General features: G+C 40.7%; 1 protein-coding gene across 3 annotated transcripts in view; it reads left to right on the forward strand.

Moving 5' to 3' along the window:
- The first annotated feature begins 1,912 nt into the window (after window positions 1-1,912).
- The window catches only part of INO80 (INO80 complex ATPase subunit), a 74,644-nt gene continuing 49,563 nt past the window's right edge, over window positions 1,913-26,993 (forward strand). Inside the window, exons 1-17 of one of the 3 annotated variants that reach the window (XM_074543024.1) lie at window positions 1,913-2,403; window positions 7,530-7,602; window positions 9,610-9,795; window positions 11,050-11,216; window positions 11,308-11,375; window positions 13,413-13,574; window positions 15,330-15,450; window positions 16,677-16,891; window positions 17,907-17,960; window positions 18,695-18,898; window positions 20,185-20,380; window positions 20,582-20,649; window positions 20,962-21,171; window positions 21,776-21,856; window positions 22,986-23,081; window positions 25,655-25,714; window positions 26,308-26,450. In XM_074543024.1, coding sequence (XP_074399125.1) covers window positions 9,653-9,795; window positions 11,050-11,216; window positions 11,308-11,375; window positions 13,413-13,574; window positions 15,330-15,450; window positions 16,677-16,891; window positions 17,907-17,960; window positions 18,695-18,898; window positions 20,185-20,380; window positions 20,582-20,649; window positions 20,962-21,171; window positions 21,776-21,856; window positions 22,986-23,081; window positions 25,655-25,714; window positions 26,308-26,450 — 1,988 coding nt within the window. In that variant the 5' untranslated portion in view covers window positions 1,913-2,403; window positions 7,530-7,602; window positions 9,610-9,652. Of the gene's footprint in view, window positions 2,404-3,231; window positions 5,723-7,529; window positions 7,603-9,609; window positions 9,796-11,049; window positions 11,217-11,307; window positions 11,376-13,412; window positions 13,575-15,329; window positions 15,451-16,676; window positions 16,892-17,906; window positions 17,961-18,694; window positions 18,899-20,184; window positions 20,381-20,581; window positions 20,650-20,961; window positions 21,172-21,775; window positions 21,857-22,985; window positions 23,082-25,654; window positions 25,715-26,307; window positions 26,451-26,993 lie in introns of those variants that run through there. The other 2 variants (XM_074543025.1, XM_074543023.1) reach the window with 2 other exon arrangements.

A 26,993-nucleotide genomic window follows, 5' to 3' on the forward strand; every position in this document is an offset into this window, starting at 1 on the left:
AGCAGTCATCACTCTTGGATAAATTAAAAATTGGGTTATCACAGATCAGTGGGGTACAGTGTGGAACATGCAGGCTCTTCTGTCAGAGACAGCTCAAGAGCACTTAGGTTGTATTTCCACAACAGGGTCCATGCAGTCCTATTACCAGACAGAAAATAGTGATATGTCAGGTAAGGGAAAGAGGGGGGGGAAGAGGAGCTGAGAGATGAAGGCATCAAGTCTGGGATGTAGTATGGAATGTTTTTACATGATACAAAGTAATTGTTGGGCTACCCTTCTTGATAAGAGACTGAGTGCTTTCTCAGCCTCTTCCAAGGACTTGATCTCTGACTGGAATGGCATTATCATGGAATAACAGTTCCAGAGAGGGACTTCACAGTCCAGTTGCATCTGTGCCACTATAATGACTAAAGTAACAAAACTTTCTCGGGTAAACATAAGTACTGCTTTCCCTTTGGTTAGCTTTTGGGAATGGCATGAAGAAAATAAATATATTGGAATGGAGTCATCACTCACTGAAGCACAAGATTAAAAAATACTATATTCTTAAGAAGAAAAACTGGGCTATTTTTTTCAAGGTCCATCAGCAGTGATGCTGCTCTGTTTGTCTGAGCTCATGTGGTACTAACATGTAACCAAATCATGCACATCTCCTGAACAATGCAATTCCTGGCTGTACTTAGGGGTACAGTTAGCATCACTAGTTAAGGACAACTCTAGTGAAGTTTTACTGGAGCAGTGGTCTTATTTGTATATCCTAGCAACTGTGTGCTTAAGCCCAGCTGGCAACTAAGCACCATGAAGCTGCTTGTTCCCACCCTGCCCCAGTGGAGTGAAGCAGAGAATCAAAAGTAAAAACTCATTGTTTAAGATGAGTTTAATAACAGAAAAAAAAAAGCAATAAATAATAATAATAATAAAAAGGGGAAGAAAAACAAGTGATGCACAATACAATTGCTCACTCTACGCTGACTAATGCCAGATTCCCTTTCTGAATCCAGATTGGCCTCATTTCCAAGTAGCTGCCTTTATTTATACTGGGCATTATGTCCTGTGGTATGGAATATCCCTCTAGTCAGTTCAGGTCAGCAGTCCTGGCTGTGCACCCTCCCAAGATTTCCTTCCCTGTGGCAGAGGATGAGACACAACAAGTCTTTTACTTAGAATAAACACGATTTAGTGAAACTCAAAACATCAGGTTTTTTATTCTGCCTGCAAAACTCAGTACCGTCGCAGCTACTGACTCCATCCAGCCAAAAGCAGGGCACAGATACCTACTGAGCGCTGGAGTGACAAAGCTTAGTCCTGAAATACAGATTTTTATCGCTATGCCGTAGGTGACATGGATTAATCATCCACTTAAGGATTTGCTCTAAGTGTACGGGTTAATGGGTTTGGGGAGGCAGCAGTGCTGAACAACAGCCGGCCACACTGTTTACGGTGCAAAGCATCTTAGCAATTAACCTTCAGGCCTATTTCCTTTAGAGCCCCTCTAATGCAACTCCTAGCGCGGGACAAGGCGAGAGCGGTAGAACGCACGCAGCCCCACCGACTGCCCCACGTGTTAACCCTGACAGCGCCCGGCTCTAGCGCCGCCAGCCCCTCACCGCTCTCGTCATCTGCGGGGGCTGCCAGGCCGGACAAGCTGCCTAGCTGCGGCGGGCGGCCTCGGCGACACGCACCACGCCCGGTACCGGCTGCCCCGGCCCGGCAGAGAGCGAGCGGCCCCGAGCCCCGAGCGCGACCGGGCACAGCCGCCGCCCCCCGCGGCGCCTCAAGGGCGAGCGCGCGTCACTTCCGGGACGCACCCGCCTCCCCGCGCCAGCATCGCGAGACCCCGCCCCGCCTCGCGCGAGACTCGCTGGCTCACCCGGCCGTCTGGCCGAATCCCTTCGGCAATTTCCGTCACCGCCAGACCCTACCAATCGGTCGCAGGAGCGCATCGATGAAGAAGGGCCCCCCGCGGGGTCCCTGCGGGGCCGAGCCCCGCGGTGCGGTCGTGGGGTCCGTGCGGCGGCCACGACGGCGCGGGCGGGGCGGCGGGGCCCAGACGCAGGGCCGGGGCGGCGGGGAGGCATGCGGGGTTCGATTGATCAGGCCTGGGCATGGCGCCTCTCCTCCCCCCCGCCATGGCTCCCCGTGTCCCTGCTCCTCTCCTCTCAGTGAGCGAAAGTGGCCGCCGCCGCCGTCCCAGCGCCCGCAGCCGCCGCCTCCTCCTCAGCACCAGCGCGGGCGCCATCTTGGCGAGGCAGGAGCCGGGAGCGCCCCGCGGCAGGAGACAGGCAACGCCAGCCCCGGCAACGCGGGGCGAGAGGCCGGGTGGAGCAAACGGGGGAGCGAGCCTGGGAGACACCCCCAGCCCCCCGCCGCCGCCGCCTCGTCGCCGCCGGGCCCGGTACCCAGGTGAGCCACCGCGGCCACTGCGCAAGGGCACCCCGGGCCGGGGCTACTGGAGGCGGCAGTGGGGGCGCCGGCTGGGCAGGCCGCGGCTTCAGCCCCCGCGCCGACCGGCGGCCGCAGCAGCCGGGCCTCTTCTTAAAGAGACAGGCCCCTTCCCCGCCCTGCCCGCCGGATGCGCCCCGCGGTACCGGCGGCCGTGGAGCCGCCGTTCGCCCCCCCCCCACCCCTGCCCCTAGCCCCTATCTAGAGCGGCGGCCGGGCCCCGCCAGGCGCGGGGGGGGGGGCTCGCTGTGGGGGGGGGGGCGGGGGCGCCGCCGCGCACCTGCCGGCGCACGTGCGGGCGGTGGCGCGTGCGCGGGTGCGGGCGGGGGGTGCGGAGCGGGGGGGGCGCGCGCGGCGAGGGCGGCGGCGCGGCCCGGCCGGGAGCGCCGCGTCACCGGCGGGAGCGCGTGCCCGCCGCCGCCTGCGGGGGCGCGCCTGCGGGAACGCGCTCTCCTTCCCCCTCCCCGGTGCCGTCAGAGCGCGGCCTCCGCCCCGCGGCCCGGCCCGGCCGCCCCTGTGCGTGAGGCCGCGTGGCGCGGCGGTGCCCGCAGAGCCCGGCGGGGCGGGGGCCCGGCCGCCCCAGCGCTCCCGGCATAGCCACCGGCACCTGCAGGAAGGGGCCGCCTGCCAGACTCGTGGCGTTGTTGATGGAAAGTGTCTCCCGGGTGCCCGTGAAACGCGGTGCAGCGCTGTGTTCGCGCCCGTGAATGCGCACTTGCCTAAAGCTGCGCTGTAAAGTCCGCTCCTGTTTGACTGCAAACAGGTAGCCTGGTGCAATTGCTCTGGGAGACTCAATACAATTTCTGTTCGTCATTTAGCGTTATACGTGCTTAACGCTGTTGCCTGTCTCCTGTGAATAATTTCTCCCACTGCGGTGTTGCAGATAGTAATAACGCCTTCAATTTATTTTCGCCTTGGCATGAAGAATATGGTTCAAGTCAAGTTAGTTTTTTTATAGTGAAATATGTATAATTCGGATTTTAGTTTCCTTTCTCACAAACAAATCTACTGCGTGGATTTGTACATCTGATAAGCCCTGTATGTATGTGATCAACACCGTTTTTAACTTCAGCAATTCATTTTTGCTGTCACTCCTTTAGTGTGTATGTATAAGAGTGTCGTGACACTGAGAGGTTGGTAAGATAGTGAGGGAAAAGTACAAGAAATAGAGCTGTATCTTGAACCTTTCTCCAGGGCTAAAGAATATTGCCTGTAATTCTTTGTATATGCTCACATGTATTTTGTTGAAGTTGCTGAAAATACTGCCTCCCAATTTTTGATGTTCAAATGAGCAATTTTTGTTCCATTTGGGTATAACATAATACGCTGTGAATTCTGTAATAAGCATGCTCTTTGACAAACTAGACCTCATGCTAGATTAGCTTAGATGGCAAGTGCTCTTAGAGCTTTTTTTGGATATAGTTCCCTTTTCGTGGTCTGGGGTGGAGGGAGTAAAAACCAAACTAAACTGAAAATATCCATGCCGTTGTTATTTTGTGTGCACAGAATGGCAAAGTGTGAGGGTAACTGTTGGTGCTGCTGTGTAGAGCAGAGACTATAAATGCATTGTCGGAGACATCCATAAATACTGTTAACTCTCTTGGGACGAGAATTACTCTAATTGAACGACTAAATAGGTTTGTTTTTCTGCTAATTTGAACTTGGAAGCAGAGCTCTGATTCGCCTACTTTTGTGTTCAGTATATTTGCAGGTGTTCTGCTGTTTTCTACGTATATGCTTCTGATACACTGCTGTATAGTTTTTCTTTTAAATAATAAATAAGGCCCTATCTCTAACTGTTTTTTTCTGGAAATTGGAAAATCCAGAGGCAATGCCCTGCTGGCTCTTCTCTGTATTTAAAAGTGATTAAAAGGTGGAACACAAATCACTGAAATGCTGTCTCATTCCTTGGAAAACAATATGAAGCCTTACCACAAAAGCAGAATGGCAAAGTGAAGCATCTAGTTTACCTAGATTTCATTACTCAGAAAAGCAATTAAAATGTCTTTTTAAAATTTCAAACTCAAATGATGTGAACACAGTGTTTAGTTGTATATACATTAATTTTATTTGTTCAACTTGAGGTTAGTGGAGGCTTTCAGCTCATATGAAATTTCATATTTGCTTTTTGAAAAGCCATAGTGTCTTATCTATCCCAGTTATATTTAGGATGCTGCCATAAAAAAAAAAAACGTGTGGGACTTAGGTTTTGCTTTAAAATGTGGTCTGTAGCTCTGGGAAATTGTTGTTAGTGTAACTATGCATTTACCAAAGCAAGCTAAAATGAGTGGGGAAAGGAGAACGTGTAATTCTTCAAACAAAATAGTTCTTCAGGTTTTTTATACCACTACAATTTTTTCTATTGGAGATTATATGCATTTAAAGAAGTCTGACAAAAATATGCCTAGCTGCTCTTACTGTGCTAGTCTATGTTTTCCACACAGACCTTGACTTGGTGAGTCTTCTGTTTGGATATATTTGTGTCAGGATTTATTCTGGAGATATTACTACTGGAACATCTCACAGCATTAACTATTCTGCTCCTCCAGTGAGACCTGTATGTCTCAATTCTAAATTTCTTCAAGAAGGAAAAGTATTTTAGGGATTTGCATAAGTTTGGAAAATCTGTCTTAATAAGTTGGTGTCAGATTGCAAAGCACAAAAACCCCATGTTTGGGAAAATCCCAGAAAACTGCTAAAATTGCAAGGCAATTAAGGTGGCATAGAAGATTGTATTTTGACCAGTTTTAATCCTTATATAGATGAAGCCTTCCATGCTATAAATAAATGAGGAATACATACTTTCTGTGATTTCAGGTTTTTGTGCGCATGGATGTTTTGTCAGTGTGTTTGCAGTGATGGGATGGAGAAGAGAAAAGAGGCTGCTTCTGTGGGCTGAAGTAGTGGAACAAGTATTGGTGCTCACCTGCCTGGTCACACTTCATAGCCATGCACTCAGTGTGTGGCTGGGGAGGCTGAATTACTTTTACCTCCCTGATTTGCCTTGCTAAGAAGAGGGAATGTGCATTAGCTACAGTCCAGTACTTTTTACTTGCATGGCAGCTTGTGTTTGTGCATGTGCCCTCAGCTAGGAGTGGAGTTGTTATCATTATTTACTATGACAGTTGATGTTAGTCATAAAGAGCAGGAAAACTAATCCTCTGGGCCTTATCTGAGGTGTAGAGGTGGCAGCAGCTAAAGGGAAAAAGCACAAGAAACTCATGGATGAAAAAGTATTGCTTCAAACAGCTCTGCAAAGCAAACCCCATCCAGCTTGCAGGTAGGCACAAGACCCAGATTTTCACTTAGCATGTATGGGGTTCCTGTTTGATACCAGTAGGGGAAGCTTGCTGGACTTCCATTCAGAAATATGCAGTGGATATTTGTTTAAATTGGGAGAATCTGCTTTTAAAGCTAAGCTGTTTTAGGAGAGCATGGTTGTGCTGTTTGGTTGGTGCAGGTCAGTGGGCATAAAATGTAGACACCTTGTTATAAAACCTAGCTGCTCTCAGAAGATATCCTTGGAGGATTCTTCTCCAGTGCGGGCTGTTTGCTTACTGACTGGATGCTATAAATGGGCAGACTTGAAAAAACAGGAGTGAGGGAAGAAACCCCACACCTACATTAACATTGAACTAAGCAATGAGACTTTAAGACAGCATAAGGAAGGCTCTTTCAGAACTGAACTTAGTTATTAAAAAAGTACAATTACTATGAAAGTGATTTGCATGAAGTTATTACATTCCTGCTGATATTTTACCTGTACTTTTAATAATTAGTGGTCCATATGATACAATTAAATGGCTTCAGTGTGAACTTCTGATTAAGAATGCTAGAAGATTCAAGGTGCCAGCCTGGCAGTGCAGAAGCTATTTATTTCCAAATGCTGTTTTTCTAAACTGTTAGAACCCTAGGGAAGAGGAAGGGAGAAAGCAAATAACTATTGAATTTGGTACTGAAACTTAACATGAAGCTGGTATATATCAGTTAGAAAGTTGTGATGGCACAAGGGTTACTGTGCAGCTTCTGCTCATTTTAACCCTGTAACATGAGTGTTTACCTAAATGTTACCATCAGTAATGAAATCTTTTTGAAAATTGGTGTTTTGTCCTTAAACTGAGTAGACAAAAGGATAGATTTGTTTCAAAAATGTCAAACAAAGGTGGAATGAATGTCATCACCGTGTAAATCCACTGAAGCAATATGTTGATGGTGTCATACACAGTTACATACAGTAGTGGATCAGGCTGTGTGCCTCTCATTTGTTCCTGTCTTCTCTCACTTCAGTGTTCAATCAGTTTTTGCTATTGGAAATCTTTGTTTGTTAAAACCTATGGTGGAAATGAAAGGATAGAGAATGAATTATCTGTCACTTAGCTTTCTGTATTATTACTTTGATCAGCAGAGAAGCACTCTGTGACTGTCAGCATATAAATAAATGAAGGGTTGAATTAAATGTCTGAGTTATTCACTATTCAGTATGCTTGTGTAGCACTTACTGAAATTCTTTTGGGCATTGTAAATATGTTTTAAGGATATTGTTAAGCTCTCCTGTGCTTATTTGTATATTTGGTAGGCAGGATGCAGGCTAGTAACTGTTTTGAGGACAAGAGTAATTAATGTTGTATGTACAAGGGTCTTGTGGAGCAATTAAAATAGGAAGACAAGCAAAAGTGTGTCTTTTATATGAGTGAAATACAGAGGAGTTGTGTCAGGTCAAGGAGGACTTCATTAAATGTGGAAATGCAAGGCTGAGTTTTGGGAATGTGGTTTTCTGCTAAGAGCAGACAGGTGAAAGTTGCCATGTTTTTTTGAGTTAACAGTGTTAATATCATACATGCCCTTGTTGATGGATACATTTTGAAATGGAATGGGAAAAGGAATCACCATGTTTTTTTGCTATGATACTAGGGAGAGATTTTTGCTCTTGTAATATATGTAATTTTTATTAGTGATCGTGAGGAAAGGAAAACACCTTTTACCTTCAAGGTGTTATTTTCTACTGCTTCATCAATTATCTCTTCCATTAGAGCACAAGTTTCATGTTTCCTCTCATTTTTTAACCCTTTTACTTAATTTCTTCACAGAAAGGGTTGTCAAGCATTGGAACAGGCTGCCCAGGCAAGACGTTGGGTCACTGTCCCTGGAGGTATTTAAAAGGTGTGTGGATGTGGTACTTGGGGACATGTTTTACTGGTGGACTTGGCAGTGTTGGATTAGCAGCTGGATTTGATGATCCTAGAGGTCTTTCCTGACCTAAATGATTGAGTGGTTCATTTTGTGTCTTCCTCTCTCTTGGAAGACCGTTCTTGATTTAAGTCTTTTTGTTTGGTTTGTTTGGTTTCAAATGCCTGTTAAGCGCTATGACGTATGTAGATGAAAGCTGCTTGGAAAATGTGCATCTTACTACCCTTATCATAGGGAAGGCTTTCAGGTGTTGCTAAGTTCTGCTGGAAATGAGGATTTGGTGACAGAGGTCAGTCATTCAACTGATGTCAGGTATGCAAAGACCTAATATGTAGAAAGCTTCAGTCTAAAAATAATTTTTGTCACAGAGCTGTTACCTTGTCTAATGAATTCTGGTGTGTTATTGGTTGTCCTCTGTGGGTACAGACATTAACTCAAGAGCCAGTATTTATTAAGAAATAATACAATTTGCTCTTGTTCAAGCACAGCCATTAGTCTTAAGATGAGGATCACTTATAGTGTATTGTAACTTTGAAGTTCTGAATTTGTTCTGTAATTTTGGAGGATAAAAGACTTTGAGAAGGTTAGATGCTGGGTTTTGGATCTCTATATGTGGAGGGAGAGCAGCTTGAAGATTGGATACTCAATCTGTATGTTTACTTACATAAGCATAAAACAATTTAGTCACTTATTTAATAAATGAACAAATATATGTCTTTCAACAAATTAATGAGGAGTTTGCTTCAGATTTTGTAGTATTTTTAAGAAGTGATAGAAACTGCAAGAATCCTTCAGAAGAGCAATGAATCTGACTAGTTTTAATTTAAGCATCCTGTTGTAGCGAGAGGTGTCCCTCCATGTGGCGGGGGTTGGAACTAGATGTTCTCTAAGGGCCTTTCAAACCTAAACCATTCCATGACTTTTGTCCTCCCCCAGAAGTAAAAGCTTTAGACATTTGTTTGTTTGTTTGTTTGTAAATATTTAAGATCTTGAAAGCACTTTGATTTATAAAGTAACAACTCTGGCTTTGGAAATCATGTACCTTTCTCACTGTTACTATAACAGTGATGGCATCTTTTGTAGTCAAAGAAAAGTAAAATTTGAGTTGACAGAGCTATTTCTGTAACAGTTGTTAGGATGTCCTTTGTAGTTGAAGGAAGAGAAAGCTGCAGTTGACAGAGGAATAAAATGTTTTGATACCTTTGTTTCCAGAGTATGTAGTATGCAAATATTGCAGGGGTTGCATTTGGATTTATTAAGAATCTTAAATCCAGAGAACAAATAAAAAGTTTCTACTAGTGGAAAAACTTAATGCTAGAATACATTCTAAATTTTTAAATATTAAAAAGTATCTTGAAAATGGCTTTTTATGTATTATTTTTCTTTAATAAAATAACAGGTGTGCTTTAGAAGGAAAGAGTTTTTGGTCAAGTATTTGTAGCTTGTTTGTCAGCAGGTAACAGCTATATTTTCAGTGCTGAAAGAGCATTACTGTAAGGTAAAAGAGAAATATTACAAGTATTCAGTAGACTACAGCTGTGAACTGAATGGTAAAAAAAACAGAGGATCAATATTTTTAGTAATTCTTCCTTTTTGAGTTGGTTATATATATGCCTTCTGTTCAGGGTTAAGCATGTTACCTTTAATAACGTGATGAAAGCTTACTGTGGTTGCTTGAGGACTGTCTTCATAATACTTAGAATTTCTGCATCACCACTTGGATTATCATATTAGGTTAAAACAGTGCTTGTTCCTATCAGACAGCAACCACAAAGTCATAAACCAGAAAACTAAGAATCTAGTTTGTGGCTGTGGTAGTACTGTGGTAGAAAGTTGAATGGCAGTTTCTGTTTGTTTACTATACCTGTTAACTGCAGCCTAAGCTTTTGCCCACAGTGGTCTTGGTTTTTTGTCAAACAGGGACCTGTTTGCTCATTTCAGAGGAGTTGTGGTGCTGATGGCCATTGTTTCCTTTTACAGCTGTGTGTTCAGAGGCACCTGTGCATGAGGAGAAGTTTGTTCTATGGCCTCAGAGCTGGGTGCCAGGGAGGATGGCAGCTGCTCAGAGCTGGCAAAACCCCTCTATCTGCAATACCTGGAAAAAGCTCTGCAACTGGATCAGTTCTTACGACAGACGTCTGCCATCTTTAACAGGAGTATATCCAGGTACCAAAAGCTTTTCTACTCCTTGGGAGTGCCAAGGAAAGACAGGCATTTTTGTAATATTGTTCCACACCCTACACCATATGAAGAATTTATCAGTGACTTGTTCATTAGAAGCTCTTCTGCCTTAGGAGAGGCCACTTGGATCGCTCAGCCTAGGGAAGGGGAAATCTAAACAATAATAAATTTAATAGTAAAGCTAGCATTAGGTTTGAGTTTTGAAACAAGGCTTTTCTGATTTCTTCTCTCTGGTCACCACTGATAGGACCTGAGGCAATGACATGAAATTTTGTCAGAGGAGATTTAGGTGGGATATTAAGGAAAAGTTCTCTAACCAGAGGGTGGTTGGGCACTGGAACAGTCTCCTTAGAGAAGGGGTCACAGCAGCTGCCCAACAGAGTTCAAGAAGCCTTTGGACAACACTCTCAGGCACATGGTGTGATTCTTGGGGACTCTCCTGTGCAGGACCAGGAGTTGGACTTAAAGATTTTTGTGGCTCCCTTCCAACTTGGGATATTCTCTTATTGTATAAAAGATTTTGGACTGTGCTTCTCTCAGTTCATAGTGATAATACAGTGTGCTACCAGCTTATATACAAATTAGTACAATGTTTTAAAGCTCTTTTTTTGCAGCTGAGTGGCCAAAACTTTCTTTGTCTACAAAAAGTAGAATGAGGAAGCCCTAAGTAGATTTTCAGGGACACTTACAGCCTTTAGTCATAAAGAAAATGGAAAGACTTGTCAGATGCAGAATTTGTCTAAGTTGTAGCAATGAGGCATCATCAATGTGTGTTTCTGTCCCAAAACAATCAAATATGTAATTTCATCACTGTTTCAGTATTGCAGAGTTACAGAACTGCTAACAGAATGGGCAATTGCTAACAGGTATATCTATAAGCATGTATTAAGACCCACAAAAGGATTAGAAAAGGTATATGTACATTTCTTACATGTCCCAATGAGTATGACAATATTATGCTTTGGTTTGACTTGCATAGTTCATGCTTCTGAAACCACACACCTAGTTGAAGACTGGAGATGCAGGTAGATAAGATAGCCAGGCTGATCTCATGGTTAACTTGCTAAGGGGTAAATGGGAAATTATTAACAGCAATATTTGTAATGTGTAGAATTACATATGAAACAGTCTCAATTCTCAAACCTTTAGACAAATGCCCATATGTAAGAAAGCTGGATGGTCATCTTCTCTTTTGAATGTTTTCCTGTCATTGTCACTGTATTACGGATCTTCTTGCAGTGATGAAAGTGAAGATGGATTGGATGACAATCCTTTGCTGCCTCAGTCTGGGGATCCCCTGATGCAAGTTAAGGAAGAGCCTCCAGACTCCTTGCTTGGAGAGTCTTCTGGAGCAGGGAATTCTGGGATGCTGAACACACATTCCCTGAATGGAGTACTCCAGCCAGGTGGGTGTGTATTAGGTTGAGTCGACTTTCTTTGGGTTAGTCTGGAAAAGCATTATTTCTAAGAACTTTATTTTTTTTTTTCTGTAAACAGAACCAAAGTCTGAAAAAGGGAGCTTGTATAATTTTTCCAAACTGAAGAAAAGCAGAAAGTGGCTGAAGGTAAGAATATTGGAAAGAAATGCAGCTATTGTGGAATCTGTGAGTACAGTTACCCACCTAGCCATTCTCAGTCATTTACCACCAGTCCTGGCTAACCAGGGAGATCCTCATTGGCTGAAAGTTTTCAAACATGACAACCATTTACAAGAAAAGCTGGATGTAGGGCCTAGGGAACTACAGAACTGTCAGCCTATCCTTGGTGCTCTGTGAAATGTTATGGAGTATTATATCACACAACGTGTGCAAGATAACCAAGGGATTAGGCCCAGCCAGCATGGGTATATGAGGGTTGGGTCCTGCTTGACCAACCTGATCATATTCTGTGACAAGGTGACCTGCCTAATGGATGAAGGAAAGGCTATGGATGTCTTGACTAGACTTCAGTAAAGCCATTGACACCATCTCCCGCAGCATTTTCCTTGACAAGGTGGCTGCTCACATTTGGATGGGTGCATGGTTTACCAGGTGAAAAACTGCCTGCATGGCTGGGCCCAGACAGTGGTGGTGCCTGGAGTTACATCCAGCTGGTGGCCAGCTCCAGTGGTGATCCCCAGGGCTCAGTACTGGGCCTGGTCCTGTTTATTGTCTTCACCAGTGATCTGAATGAGGTGATCAAATACACCCTCAGTTACTTGAAGACAAGTTGGGTGACAGTGTTGATCTGCTGGAGGGCAGGAGGACACTGCAGAGGGGTCTGGATCATGGGCCAAGGCTGATTGCATGAGGTTCAATGCAGGTTGGGTGACAGCAACCCCATGCAGCACTACAGGCTGGGGGAAGCATGGCTGTAAGGCCGCCCAGCAGAAAAGGACCTGAGGGTGCTGGTTGAAAGCAGCTGATCCAGCAGTGTCCAGGTAGCCAAGAAGGCCAGGGGCATCCTGGCCTGTGTCAGCAAGTGTGGCCATCAGGAGCAGGGCAGTGATTGTCTCCCTGTACTTGGTGTCCTGGTGAGGCCACAACTCAAGCCCGTGTCCAGTTTGGGCCTCTTAGCAAGAGAGACATTGAGGTGCTGGAGTGTGTCCGGGGAAGGGCAGTGGAGCTGGGAAAGGCTCTGGATCACAAGTCTTAGGGGGAGCTGTTGAGGGAGCTAGAGTATTAAGCCTGAAGAAAAGGAGGTTTTGGGGGGACTCCATTGAAGGAAGATTGTAGTGAGGTGAGGATGAGTCTGCTCTCCCAAGTAATAAGCAGTAGGGCAAGAGAAATGGCCTCAAGTTGTGCCAAGGGAGGTTTAGATTTTATATTAGTAAAATTTTCTTCACTGGGGAGGATGGTCAAGCATTAGAACAGGCTGCCCAGGGAAGTTTTAGAATCACCATCCCTGGAGGTGTCCAAAAAGCATGTGGATGTGGCACATGAGGATGGAGTTACGTGGTGAGCTTGGCAGTTAGTTTACATTCAGAAACTGAATTAATTTTATATTAAACTAATCTATTATAATATGAATTAAATATAGATTTGGAACTTGACTGAAAATTTGTTTTTACGTTGAACTCACTACAAGGTCTCAGTGAGGATGGCAGAAGAGAGTGGAATGGTGGTTTTATGCTGTCTTTGTGTTTTCACTGTATTGTAGCCATCTCAAGTTAGCAAAAACATGTTGCCAAGAGGTCAAAAGAGAGCTAAACTTGCAGAAACTGATGCAGGTAGAAGTGGTAGAATAGCAGGACAAACTACAAATGGGGTAGGGAAACACCTGCAAATGACACATCACAAAATACCCCTGCTGTTATCCTGGCTTTTCGCACTGCTGCTTTGCTGAGACCACAAACAGACAAAGTGGACTAAAATGATTTAGCTGTCACAAACTAACAGAAAACTACTTTCCTCCAAATCAGAAAATGTGTATTGGATTCACTGCTATACAGGTCTGCTCCTCAGAAATCTATTTTCTATGAGTCTTTTTAGATAGACACGCTGTTAGTGCTAAGTATCATTGTTGGGTGAGACCCACACCCCTTTATTAGGTAAAGGCTCAAGAGTCCTTTGCATAAATAGGGACTTGGGTTTGTTAAATTAGTTCCCATTTATTCTTGTTAGAGTATCCTTCTGAGTGATGATTCCAGTGACACAGATTCACCAAGTGATGATGATGGAGAGGAGGAAGAAGAATTTTCTCTTTCAAGGGAGGAACTGCACGATATGCTGCGATTACACAAGTATAAAAAATTGCATCAAAGTAAATATAGCAAAGACAAGGAGGTAAAAAAAATGTTTACATTTTCTTGATTTTTATTCTTTCCTTTAACTATTATTATTTTAACTGCTCTTATGTTTTTATCAAAACTCATAATTTTGTGAACTGGAAAATACTCTGTCTGGTAGACAGTAATTGTCTAACAGCACTTTTAGACTAGGGTTATTGAATCAATTACATACATAGAATGAAAGATGCTGTGAATCTGTTAGTAATGTACACAACTACTACTGGCACATGTTATATATAGTTTCCACAGTGCTCTGTTCCAGTCACTAGAGCAAATACTGGGTGTTAAAATGCAAGATTTGGATGATATATATGCTAGTATATGAAAATGGAGATGCTGTGAGTTAAATTCTAATACAGGTACTAGCTGCTATTCGAGTGTATTTATATCATCATTAAAGTGATGAATAGTAAGGTGATGTTTACAGTCTTGAAAGGGAGTCCCTATTTTACTACCTTGTCATTTTCTGCCATGATTTGAGATTTTACTTGACTCTTCTTCTTTCTTTTTACCTTTTTTGTTTGTTTGTTTTGGACTTTCTTTTGATATTTTCTTTCTTTCTCTTAGAAGAAAATAGTCTGCTGCATTTTTGCATTTTTCTTAATAGTAAGCCAAATTCCATGGCTGCTTTGATTCTAATAATGTATTTTTTCAAATTATAAGGGCTTTTACAGAAATGTTCACTGCTGATTTGAATTGCAGCAGAAAGTCTTAGATGAAGGAGGTTATCCTATTCTGTTATCTGAGAATGTGTCTGAAGTTAAAATTTGTCCTCCTGTTTTATATTCTTTTCGAATCTCTCCAGAAGAGTGAAGAAATACTTTTCCACACAGGTCTTTGCTTCTCTATACTTTCTTTTGTTTTCTTGTAAAGCTCTGAACCAATATTGTGTTAGCTTCTTGAAATATTGCATAGCTACACAAATATTCAGACACCACATTTTTAAACTGGTCATAACTTTGTTTGATTTTACATAAATACTTATTTCCAGACTTGTAAGAAGTAATATGCAGTGAAATTAACCAGTGAGAGATTGTTAGATCAGCAGTACACAGTTATGGAGGGAGACGAACATATATCAGAAAAGTTTGTTTATGCTTGTGATCTCACTTTTCAAAAATCTTCTCTTAATTTAAAAGTATGCTTAGATTTTAATTAGTTTATTTCTGAGCAGTACTGCCTTTAATTTGCCTGTTTATGTGTAACCTGTGTGGAATTCTTCACTACTTCATTTCAATAATGCTGGGAGTATACTGGCATTTTTCATCATTTAGAGGAAAAAATGTTGAGGCAGCCTCATTTTTACCTGACAATCTGAGTGTTCAAGTTGTTTGTCCTTGTGGAAATCTTTTAAATGCCTTTTCTTTAAATCTGTTCTTTTACATCCTTTGGAATGATAAAGTAGAACATGTATGTAATTTGGGAATGCAGGCCAAGCAAATGTTGGTTCCATAACTGGACCTCTTCATGTAGTGTGTTGTCTTGCTGGGCAGCACCTGTGTGGAAAAGACAGAGCAGTATGTTCTGAAAGTGCAACCTTCACTGCACCTGTTACTTAACCAGGTGGGCTGGGTTCCCTGTGCTCAACTTGGAGCCCGCCTCTGGGAGCAGTGGTTTCACTTTAGACTCTCTGATGGTTGATAACAAATGCAAAATATGGAGAAGTGCATGCTTCCTGATCTCTTCTTTATGTTCAGGATCTGAGCTTGTTTGGGGGCTGTCTCTGTTACCTGCTCACTCTCCCCTTCAGTTGCAGCAGTACCAGTACTACAGCGCGGGGCTGCTCTCTACCTATGACCCCTACTACGAGCAGCAGCGCCACCTGCTAGGGCCCAAGAAAAAGAAGTTTAAAGAAGAGAAAAAAATAAAAGGTAAAGTCACTAACTTCATGCTTTTAAATGGCTGCTGGGATTTAACTTCTGTCCTACGTTGTTTCCTTTAATTAAACATAAATGTTCAAAACCTCTGGGTTTTGCAGGGAAATACCAAGTTCTGGCAAAGAAAAATGTCTTCAGAAAATATTGTGCTTTATCAGCTGGCTTCTAGAAAGCTAGGGTGGAAAAAAGGTGTGTGACTGGAGAGTTCATGGCTCAGGATTTTCTTTGTGGACCTTATTCAGTAGTTTGGAATCCATAAACATTGTTTCATATCATGGACCATTTACTCAAGAGTGTTTTGAAAAGATCCTTGAAAAGTTAAAGAGCTTAACCAGTACCTGCTGCAGTTATTCCTGAATTTGTAGTTTTAGTGATTCGGAAGTTTCAGGGGGTGAATGTTTTCTGGAAAATAGAGGGAACTTGGAGTTGGTGTTTGATGTCATTTAGAACAGAATTATATCTCTGACATAACAACTGGAGTTTCTGAGATGTACATTTGCCAGGAAATACAGTTTCCTTTCTTGTTTGGACTGGCAGTAGTTGTAAATCTTTAAAGAAACAGAGAAGGCTATGAGCTGTCCGCATAAGGTGAACTCTCTTAGCGTAAGTACTTGAGCTGTGTTTTAAAGGGGTTATTTCAGGCTGGCTTCCATTCTTTTTGCAAGTTCCTTTAACTCTGGTGGTTTTTTTCTCCATTATGCTTGCAGCATCCATAATTTTGCATACTCACGGTGAACATTTTTAATATCTGATACCGCTATCAATTTCCTCTGAAAGCTGGTTTGATATGACAATGTGCCAATATCTTTCAATGCAGTCTTCTCTTTGCTGAGAGGTTTGCTTTGAGACTTACTGTACCAAATGATAATGTTGTCACCTTTAAAAGTCTTAACCTTTATGTAGCTCTAAGTAGAATATTGCCGCAAAGCAAGGAACATGCACCAAGTCTGAGACATTTTAACTCTCAAGGCATGTTTCCCTGGGTGGAAGTAATTGCATTTCACCCCTCTATTAAACAGGAAAATCTTTCCATTATAAAGTACTGAGGAAATATCTAATGGTATAAATTAATTGTACCAGAATTGGAAAAAACATGGATAAGTTTGGCTTTTTTCTTGATTCCACATATAAATTGACTAGGAGAATTTACTCAGGAAAGGTGCCTGATTAAATGTACCCAAAAATAGAAATGTATTTTTATGATTGCTGTTGCCATGCAGGCAAGTTGAAAAAAGTAAAGAAAAAGAGGAGACGGGATGAAGAACTCTCTTCAGAGGAGTCACCACGACGCCACCATCACCAGACCAAAGTTTTTGCCAAGTTTTCCCACGATACACCTCCACCGGGGCCCAAGAAAAAGCATTTGTCTATTGAGCAACTTAACGCACGTCGGCGCAAAGTGTGGCTTAGCATTGTTAAGAAGGAGTTACCAAAGGTGAGCTTGGCTAATGGCAGTAGATCAGTGATGACAGAAGAAAGTGAAATAGGAGATTAACTTAGTGGGGACTTGACACTTAGAAAAACAGAGTAAAGTAAGCCCTGATTTTTCTGGTGGTCATCAATGACCTAACTGGAATTCTGTAATCCGTAAGCAACGTGTAGTTGAAGTATCACCAGTGGTACTAAACGGATCATGCAGCACATGCTTTGCTGTCGCTGTTCAACCCTCGGCAATGAAAGGTGCAGGAAGCTCTAGCAGGTTCTCACACTGATCTGCAGGATGTCGATATAGACCAAACCACTATCTAGGTTTACAGTGGAGTTCAGAAAATGGGTGTTTCAGTCACAGCACCTATGTTTTTCAAACCTTACCTCAGAAGCAGATTAGGGAGAAGTGTTTGTATCATTTACAGCACAAACTTCAGGCACATTTGAAATAGAAGGCTGGATTCACTGTTGGTAGTTTTCTGAGACGGTCAGAGTGGACCTTAGAACCTGCTTTTTGAAGTTCACAGTCAGCAGACTTTGAATTCTGCAAGTCATGACTGTGTCATCCTGTATGGACTTAAAAGCCAAACAAAGGATATGTGCAGTGAGAGAGACCATATTTTTTCAAAAGATGAATTTTGATCATGTGAAGAACATAGGATCTACATAAATTCTTAACATCTTTGGGAAACAGTGGAAAATATTGTTTCCCTCAGTGATAAAAATGGAATAGGAGACCTCAGCTTTGCAACAGTAGTAATTAAAGAAACAATTATGAAAAAAGAGGTGTTTTGCATGCTTCCTTCAGGATTTGGAATATATTTATGTATGCCTTCAGTAATTTAGGGATGAAAAGCTGTTTCAGTCAAAATGAAAAATAATTTAATATCTATTCTCAATTATACAGTAGTGTCCATGACTGAAGTTGGTGCATGTACCTGCTGAAGACTAGATAGTGATTTTTTTAAAATACTGTGAAGCTATTACCCTTTAACTAATTTACAGGTTGTGCTCTTTTACAGGCATACAAACAGAAAGCTTCAGCCCGTAACCTCTTCCTAACCAACAGCAAAAAGGTAGGTGCTGTTTAGTTTCATACTGTTCCTTGTACTGGATGTAATAAGCAAACTGTAACCTCTCTGTTTCTTACAATACTGACTATACTAGCAGGGCAGTATAGGAGAAAGAACTGTATACAAGTAATTGTGATTTATTATAAGGCTTTTCATTTTTTAGCTGTGTTGTTTTGTCTTGTTTCATAAGCAACAGATGAAACAAACAACATGAGTTCCTTTCATGAGATCTTTCTGGCTTTTGAAAGATTTAGTTTGTACACTTTACTAATCTTTGATACTGTACGTTAGTGGCTTTGGTACGCTTCAACTTTTGAGTTGCCCATCTATCCACTAATTAAAACCTGCTGGTTTTAAGCATTCTGGTTGAAATCAAAGGGGCTCTTGGAATATTAAGTGCTTTAATTTAGATAAATATGTAGAGGACCTGAGATTTTAAATAGAGCAGTTTTCAGCACAAGTGATTGCAAAAGCAATCCATCTTCTCATCAGAGTCTTCTCTGAGAATTGGCATTGTTTCTACCTGGAGAACTTTGCTTACAAACAGCTTTCTGAGTACTTTTCAAGGGTTATGCTCAAGTGTCTCATTCATTTATATTGCTGCTGAGTAAAGTATTACAGTTTTTTCTCTTTTGAAGTATCAGACTTGGTTATAATTAAATCTGATACTGTTTCTTGCTGGCTTTCTTTACAATCTGCCCATTTTATCACTGTTCCCAAATCTTATTTCCTTCTAGCTGGCCCACCAGTGCATGAGGGAGGTCCGTAGAGCTGCTATCCAGGCCCAGAAAAACTGTAAGGAAACTCTACCACGAGCACGTCGTCTCACCAAGGAGATGCTTCTCTATTGGAAAAAGTATGAAAAGGTGGAAAAAGAGCATCGGAAACGAGCTGAGAAGGAGGCTCTGGAGCAACGCAAGCTGGATGAGGAGATGAGAGAGGTACAGCAAAATCACAGATTGCTGATACTTCATATGCTGAGGAGACACAGAAGTGACTAGATAATTTGAGTTTCTGAATCCAAGCCATGAAATTCAGTTATTTGTTCTGTTTTGGTCCTATTCCACATATGTCTTCTGCTGTCTTATTTTTGTTGACGTAATTATTCTAATGTTAGCAAGAGGTGATTAAAAAAACCCTTCAGATTGCATAAATTCTTTATAATTGAGTGAAATTGAGGAAGGAATCAGAAGCTGTGCATATCTCCCAGACATACACAGCTCAGTGTTGGTAAGGGCCAACATTTTGTAATGGTTTGTATATCTTTCTGGATCCAGAAGGGAAGACACTTTTTCATTGACATTGAATTTTTTTGTCCTGTTCTTTTTTTCCCCTGCTGCTGTAAGATGATTCTGTTATTTCTGTACGAGATGCAGAATATTTTTGTGCTTGCTTTTTTGTTAGCCAACTGGCAACTTCTTGGACTCTATTACAGAGTAAAAGGGATTGAATTCAAGAGAGTTTCCTTGTAAAAGCTCTCTAGTGAAACTGTGGTTGTTATTTTAGATATGTATACCTTATATGAGGAAAGGTTGAATCTTAAAACTAAATATAAGGTATTATAATGCTTAAATTATGCTTGCATTTATTGTGTTCCTTTCATTCTTGCAAATTCATTAACATTTGGTAAAGTTTTCTGCTGACTTAGATAAATAGACAAATTTTAACAGTTGCATTTTTTGCCAAAGCCTAAGGGTGAACAGAGCTTTTGCAATGCCTTGCTGAGTGCTGAGTAATGATAATATCTCAAATCTATTACTTATTGATGTACTCATGTGTACTACCATAATTCCCTCTACTAATAAGTAACAGAATATGGGAGTGAGGTTGCCATGAGAGCATTTCTTAACTGCTGAGTTCCTTTACCATAAACCACTAAAGTCATGCTATTTTTTGTTGATATTTTTATTTTTCAGTGTAAACAAAATTTTGAAACTTTCTTTTAATGGATTATGGTGTTTTTTGTAATGATTACTGAATTTAAAAATCTTTTCATTTACAACATTTTTATATTTTAGTATAGATATTTATGGAGTTGGTCAGTGTTCTTATGTGCAACTAATAATGTAGCACTTCAAAGTGATGTGCTTAACATAATCTAAATAGATTGGTTGTTGATACATTATTAGATGATTTTTTTGTTGTTGTTTAATTATATTTTAACATGGAACTCTTGTCCTGCCTCTTTTTCCCCTTCTTTTGTTTTTGGTAAATGCTCTTCTCTTAGGCTAAGAGACAGCAGCGAAAACTGAACTTCCTGATCACACAAACTGAATTATATGCCCATTTTATGAGTCGTAAACGAGATATTGGACATGACGGGATACAGGAGGAAATCCTGCGCAAACTGGAAGACAGCTCTACCCAAAGGCAGATTGATATTGGTGGAGGAGTAGTGGTCAACATCACCCAAGAAGATTATGGTAAATGATTCATCTACAGTGCTTTCCTTGCGCTCTTTTGAAATTTACTGTACTCTGTGTGTTACCGTGAAAACTTAACAATTTCAAGCACAATAATTGCAGCAGTCCCTCTGCAAGGAGGACTGCTGCAATTATTGGAATTTTTCTGTGTGTTTGGGTGGTTACTGATGCAGAGCTCTAATATGGGTCTGGTATTTTCAGATAGCAACTATTACAAGGCCCAAGCTCTGAAGAATGCTGAGGATGCTTACCAGATTCATCAAGCCCGGGTATGTATTTTTTTGATCCATGAAGTAGAAGAGCAAGCAGAGTAATTGGCAGAAGCCACAGTACCAGGATCTTTCATAGCAGTCAAGTCAAACAGGTTAATCTGGGGACCAGATTTGAATTTAATTCCATATACACATTTTGTGTTAAACCAGTAGAACACAAGGCTACTGGGCTTGTGGAACAGACTCATTTTCTCTTCATTTCTGACGAGTATCATGTCTTAATGTGAATTGTAAAGCCCTTTGCACTACAGTTTCTTGATAAGTTAATATATTCACCATCTTATGCATTACTTTCCTCTTCCTCTTCAGACCAGATCATTTGATGAAGATGCAAAGGAGAGCCGGGCAGCTGCTTTACGGGCTGCTAACAAATCCGGGACTGGATTTGGAGAGAGCTACAGTTTAGCAAACCCATCTATCCGAGCAGGAGAAGATATTCCACAGCCTACCATTTTCAATGGAAAACTGAAAGGTTATCAACTGAAAGGCATGAATTGGCTGGCCAACCTGTATGAGCAGGTATATTAGTGCATCTTGCAAATTTTTATAACTTCTGGGATTATTGAAATCATTAAAGTTGGCCCAAAAATCAACTGTTTTTAAAAATAGACTGTGTATAGTTGATATTTAATGTATTTGGAAAAAAGAAAAGTACTAGGTAGGCCATGTACCAGTTCTTGATTATTTTTTGATTATTGAATCAAAGTTCTTGATTATTTAGTACATAACAGCTTTGAATGGGGCTTTGAGTTCAGTATTCTTTGTGTGGTTTATACAACTGTTTATCACTTAGATCATACATGGAGGAGACTTCTGCTTGGAGTTGCATACTGTTTCAAGCTTGGGCCAGCAGATAAACTGCAGGCAGTCTTGTCCTTGTGAGTGTGCCCAGGTCACAGTGGGATCATGAAGTGCAGAGAGGCTTAGGGGAAAAATAAGACTGAGAGATGAATGAAATGTAGTTGAGATCAATTATCTCTCAGGAGCAGATGCAAGAGATGATAAAGTTTCAGAGTTGTTACAGTGGGGCTGTTCCCCCTCAGTTCAGTAGCAACTGTTTTACCAGTTCTTTGTAGTTTAAAAAGTAGTTAAGTGAAGGTGTTCATTTATGGATCTTTTGCAGGGCATCAATGGAATCCTGGCAGATGAAATGGGTCTGGGTAAAACAGTACAAAGTATTGCTCTCCTTGCACACCTGGCTGAGGTAGGTGGGTTATACCTTGTTCCTGGGTAGTGTGTTTGATAGAAGATGCATACTTTTCACATGTTGGAAATGAATTTTGAATTCTAAAACTTAAATGTCTTAAAGGGTATTTTATACATTGTTTCCACATGGAGCCATTGAAATATTTACAAATATGAATGTTTGTCAGTTTTTATTTATATAGAGTTTTCATTTATTCACAGAGTAAAATCTCACTTGCACTGAGTGTAAAAGCTTCAGGAGAGAACATGCACACTTGATGGTTCACTGAGCTTTACAGATCAAAGTGCTCAGATTCTGAGCTTCATGGAAATTAGCATTAATTTCCATATTCCAATGGGGTTTTGTAGGAAGCATGGCGATGCTTCTGTGCCAGGGCAGACAAACAAAACAGAATTAACAACAGAAGCTTACTTCTTAATGCAGAAATAGATAAATTTATTTAAAAAATAAAGGTCTTGATTGCAATCCAGTCACTTGCCCTAAATAGGAGATATCAATGAAGTGATACTAGAAGTAAAATTAGCTGCACTAGTGACCAAATTGTGTGCATTTCTTTATGTTACTGCTACTGTTGGCCAAAATACTGTAAAAGTGTGCAGAGCTGAAGGTTCTTGAGCTCATCTGTATAGAGAGAATAACAAGATAAGCTTGTCTTCCTGTGACACTGCACCTTGAGGTGTTTCGAAGGTTACACAGCGCTTTGTTCTTCTGCCTCTCCCTTAGGAGGGCCAGCTTGTAACTGCTAATATATTAATGGATCAACTCAGTTATTTCCCAGAGAGCATTGTAATTTGTGATGTGGCAGAGCAAAGTTTTTCAATATGACCTCAAGTTCTTATCGAAACGACAGGGGCTGTTAGTAACATGCAGGTGGCAACTCTCAGAAACAAAGGAGTTTGTTCTGGGAAGAACTTTGCTGTTATGAAGTAAGTTTTGGTTAAACATTAGATCTGCTCTGTTTGATTTTGTATCACCCTGCTGTGCTGGAAGAGTTTTGCTATTTTGCATACAGTTCCCTCTTGTGTAGTCACTGTCATTTAGTAGATTTAAAGCCATATCAAACCATCTCTTTATCACTTCACTTCAATTATTTTTTTAAATTTAATTTTTTATATGTGTTTTCCAGAGAGAGAACATCTGGGGACCTTTTTTAATAATTTCACCTGCCTCTACTCTGAACAACTGGCACCAGGAGTTTGCCAGATTTGTACCTAAATTTAAGGTAATAAGGATGTCCAATGAATTTCTTTCTGTTTCCTTGAGAGCAAATAATTTTGTTCTCCTGAGTTCTGTATCATATCTGGGTGCTTACTGAATATGAAACTCTGTAATGGGCCTGTTTCTGGTATTTTTCCCATCCTGTTTTTTTTCTGAAGTGTTTAGTTATTTAGGGCTTGAAAATATTCTGACTTTAATCACATGGTTTTCATTGTGCATTGACTTAAAGACACCTTCTCAGTAAGTAACTGTAGTAGCTCAGCAAGTGTGTGTAATTGTAACATGTGGGCCTGGCAGCAGAACCAAGAATTACATACCGAGTTTTGTGTAATGTCTTTGGGGTTAGAGCTGTGTTTTCAGTCATTCATGTGAATTTGAGTCAGATAAAGATTGTATGTGAAGAAATGCTGAACAGATAACAGGGAAGTAAAATGCAGTTATTACAGAAAAATAGAACAACTATGGACATACAGTTAATAATCAAGGAAAAGCAAAGAAGTGAAGCACAAATAGATAAGAGCAAAAATATTGAAAGAAAACATGGAGTTTTTCAGGTATATTGTGAATGTGAAAGCATAGTAAATAGAAATAGTAAACAGTAAATTAGAAAGCAAGGAACTATCAGTTACTGAAAAACAAGCTGCTTACCTGTCCCCCAGTGGAGTGTTGCAAAGGAAAATTTGAAAAGAAATGTGTACTGCTAAAACAGTGCTGTAATTTCGGAATTCAGGATAGGCAAAAATGTTAGAAGCTTGCAGTTACATCTGCAAAGAGAAACAGATAATAATTTAAGTATTTGCATTGTTAACATAATAACCTTTGATATAAAGAAGTCTTGATTGTTTTTTTGAAACATCAGATTTTCCTTTTTACAGAAAACAGTAGAAGACACCTAGTTGTGAGTAACCAGTATACCAGTAGCATCAGGCTAATTGTTTGAATGTCTTGGCTACTTAAAAAAGTATGAGGAACAAACTTTGAATGTGTAACTATGAGTGATACTTGAATCTGGGGCAAGGCAAAATTAAAGGACTTAGCTTTTACCAAATAGCTTGCTTTGGAGACCCTGGTGAGACTGTACATTGGTTGTGGTGTTGTTTAGTTTGAGGTATCTGTATGAAGAGAAGTTGTGCTAGAGCATAGTTCGATACTTTTTATTCCAGTGACTTGTATTTTGGAATAAATTGGCATTACTGAGCCTTTAAAGCAACTAAGAAATTCAACTGAAGAAATTCAAACACTTGTGTTATTGAGGAGGTATTCAAAAGAAAAGAAAAGCCAACACAGCCTAAAAATGATCCATTCATGTCTTTTCATAGCCCAAAATAATAGGGGCTCTTGATGAAAAAACTTGAGAGCTGTTGGCCAATCTATCTGCTTTGTCTCACTTCTTTGATCTATTCATCGTATGGAATAGGCAAGCAACTGTTTATGCTTTCTCCTTCTCAGGAATGAAATACAGCAAATGTTTGAAAAATGCAGTCAGGATGCTTGTGAAAAGATAGTTTTCTCTTTTTTGACTTAAACACCAAACTGTTTATATCATTGTATAGCTGTTCTTTGGCATGCTGATCTTATTGCATGCTGATGTTTACCTCATCCATGGAACAAAATGTATTTTAAAAATAAGTTTTCTAAACTTACTGTCACATGTTTATAACTTTAATCAATCTTTTTTTCAACCATTTTGTTTCTTCCTCTAATCATACAGAAGTGTGCAGTCAGTTCTGCTTGTAGTAAATCACAGTGAATTTATGTCCCTGGCAGAATATGTAAACAAAAAGACAAATCACTTTTTAGGCAGTCTGATTGTTTTACAAACAGAACAGTTGGAAGAGTATTCAATTAAAGGCTTTTGGAACTTGTCAGTTGAAGTTGTAGGACTTTTCACCACCTCAGCAAGCAGCATTCTTCCTCCCTCCCAAACCTCCCAGTCTTAGCTGACTGTAAGTCTTTCCAGCAGGCAGGAGATGGCAGTACAGTGTTATTAACCAGTGGCCGGATTCAGTGCTGTGCAAAGGTCTCAGTAACAGCTTTGAACTGCAGATAGTTTAAAGGCTTTCTCTGGCAGTAGTGGTTGATTTTAAAATTCTTATATTAAATATATTCATGCCAGACATTTTAACTTCATCTCAGCTTTTTGAGGTCAGTTCTGAAATAGAAAACCAACAGGACCATGGAGGTTGTTAAACAGGCAACAAGCCTTCTAGTCCTCTAGCTTTAACTATAGCAGTTGAGTGCAGACCTCATTCTGCCATAAGCAAAGTACCATTTTTAATTTTTGGGAAAAAACCTGACTAGAAGGTTTGTGCTAAATGCTAATGGACATTTTTAGATTCTCAGTATAGCTTGATCAGGCAAAGTTTCTTGATGCCTTTTCCTGGAATGCTCTTTTTATTAAAGTAAATTGAAGTATTTTAAAATGCTTTCTGATTTTTCTTGATGGTTAAAAGATAATTTCCCCTTTTGTTGTTTTGGAGAAAGAAGTATGTCATTTTGTAGACTACAGACTATATAATTCCAGAGCTGGTGTCATTATTTGAAAATAATGTCCTTCTGATTTTTTTACTTTTTCAGGTGCTACCTTATTGGGGAAATCCCCATGACAGAAAGGTGATCAGAAAGTTCTGGAGTCAGGTAATGCCAGCATGAATGTGTACTTTAACTGTCTTTCTCTGTGCACAGTAAACCAGAAACTGTTCCTACATGTCAACCAAACTAGGCTAGTGGTGTGGATGCAGAGTTTCTTAATTCCTGGAGTAACATTTTCATTAAGATAATGAGGTGGAAGACTTCTCTTGTGCTGAAGAGCAATACCATACAGGGCAATTGAATGTGGTGTGGGGTTCAGATGAAGAACTAGAGCTCTGTAAATAAAGCAGGAAGTTTCAGTGTCAAGGACTGTTTCTTCTGTTTGAGTAACCTAGCTTGGGATATCCCAATGCAGAATCCTTGCAGTTCTGTCAAGATTGTTCCTTATTTAACGATAGCATTTTGTCAGGTTTAGTACCTAGGTCTTGTCTTGCCTTGCTCTTTAAGAAAGGTCTGAATTTGTTCAAGGGCTGAAGTCCAGGTCCACTAGTTGAGTAACTGTGATATAATTTTACAAGTCAGCTGTGAAAAATGCGATAGTAATGAGAAGATTGTAAAACAGAAATCTGAAATTACAGTGAACTCTTGACAATGTACCTACATTATGTGGACATTTGTTTCTCCTTTTGTGGTTGTAGAAGACATTGTATACTCAGGATGCTCCTTTCCACGTGGTAATTACCAGTTACCAGCTGGTAGTGCAGGATGTGAAGTATTTCCAGCGAGTGAAGTGGCAGTATATGGTGCTGGATGAAGCACAAGCACTCAAGAGTAGCTCCAGGTAATAAACTAACTGAAAGCAAAATCTTTTCTGTGTATCAGCCTCTTGGAGGAGTATCAAGAAAGCATCAAGAGAACATAAATTGATAGAAGTTAAAATTGACACACATAAGACCCCTTAAGTATCTAACCCAGTTAAATATTCTGTATAACTCTCTGACATGGGATAGATTCATTAGGTTTTTTGCATTTAGATTTTCCAAATATGTAAAATATAATTAAAAGGTAGCTCTGGAGCAGGAACTTGTATGGAGCACAGGACAGTTAAACAAAACAGTGTGAAATGCTGTTCACTTTCCCTCCTGAATAATTCTGCCTAGTGAATGGTCTGTAGTCCTTAGCTTATATTGCTTATATTGGCTCCATTAAATGCATTATTTTGATTCCTTATTCAGTGGCACTTCCAGACATGAATGAAGGTCAGAACCCCATGAGTACTGTTGGCTGCAGTAAAGCCCAGTCTGTGTTATGAGACTCTATGCCAGAAAATTTTCTGTTTGTTTTCAAGTAATGGATTTGTCTGTCTTTATTGCTTTCCCATAAC

This window comes from Zonotrichia albicollis, chromosome 6 (genome assembly GCF_047830755.1).
Source record: "Zonotrichia albicollis isolate bZonAlb1 chromosome 6, bZonAlb1.hap1, whole genome shotgun sequence".
NCBI lineage: Eukaryota > Metazoa > Chordata > Aves > Passeriformes > Passerellidae > Zonotrichia > Zonotrichia albicollis.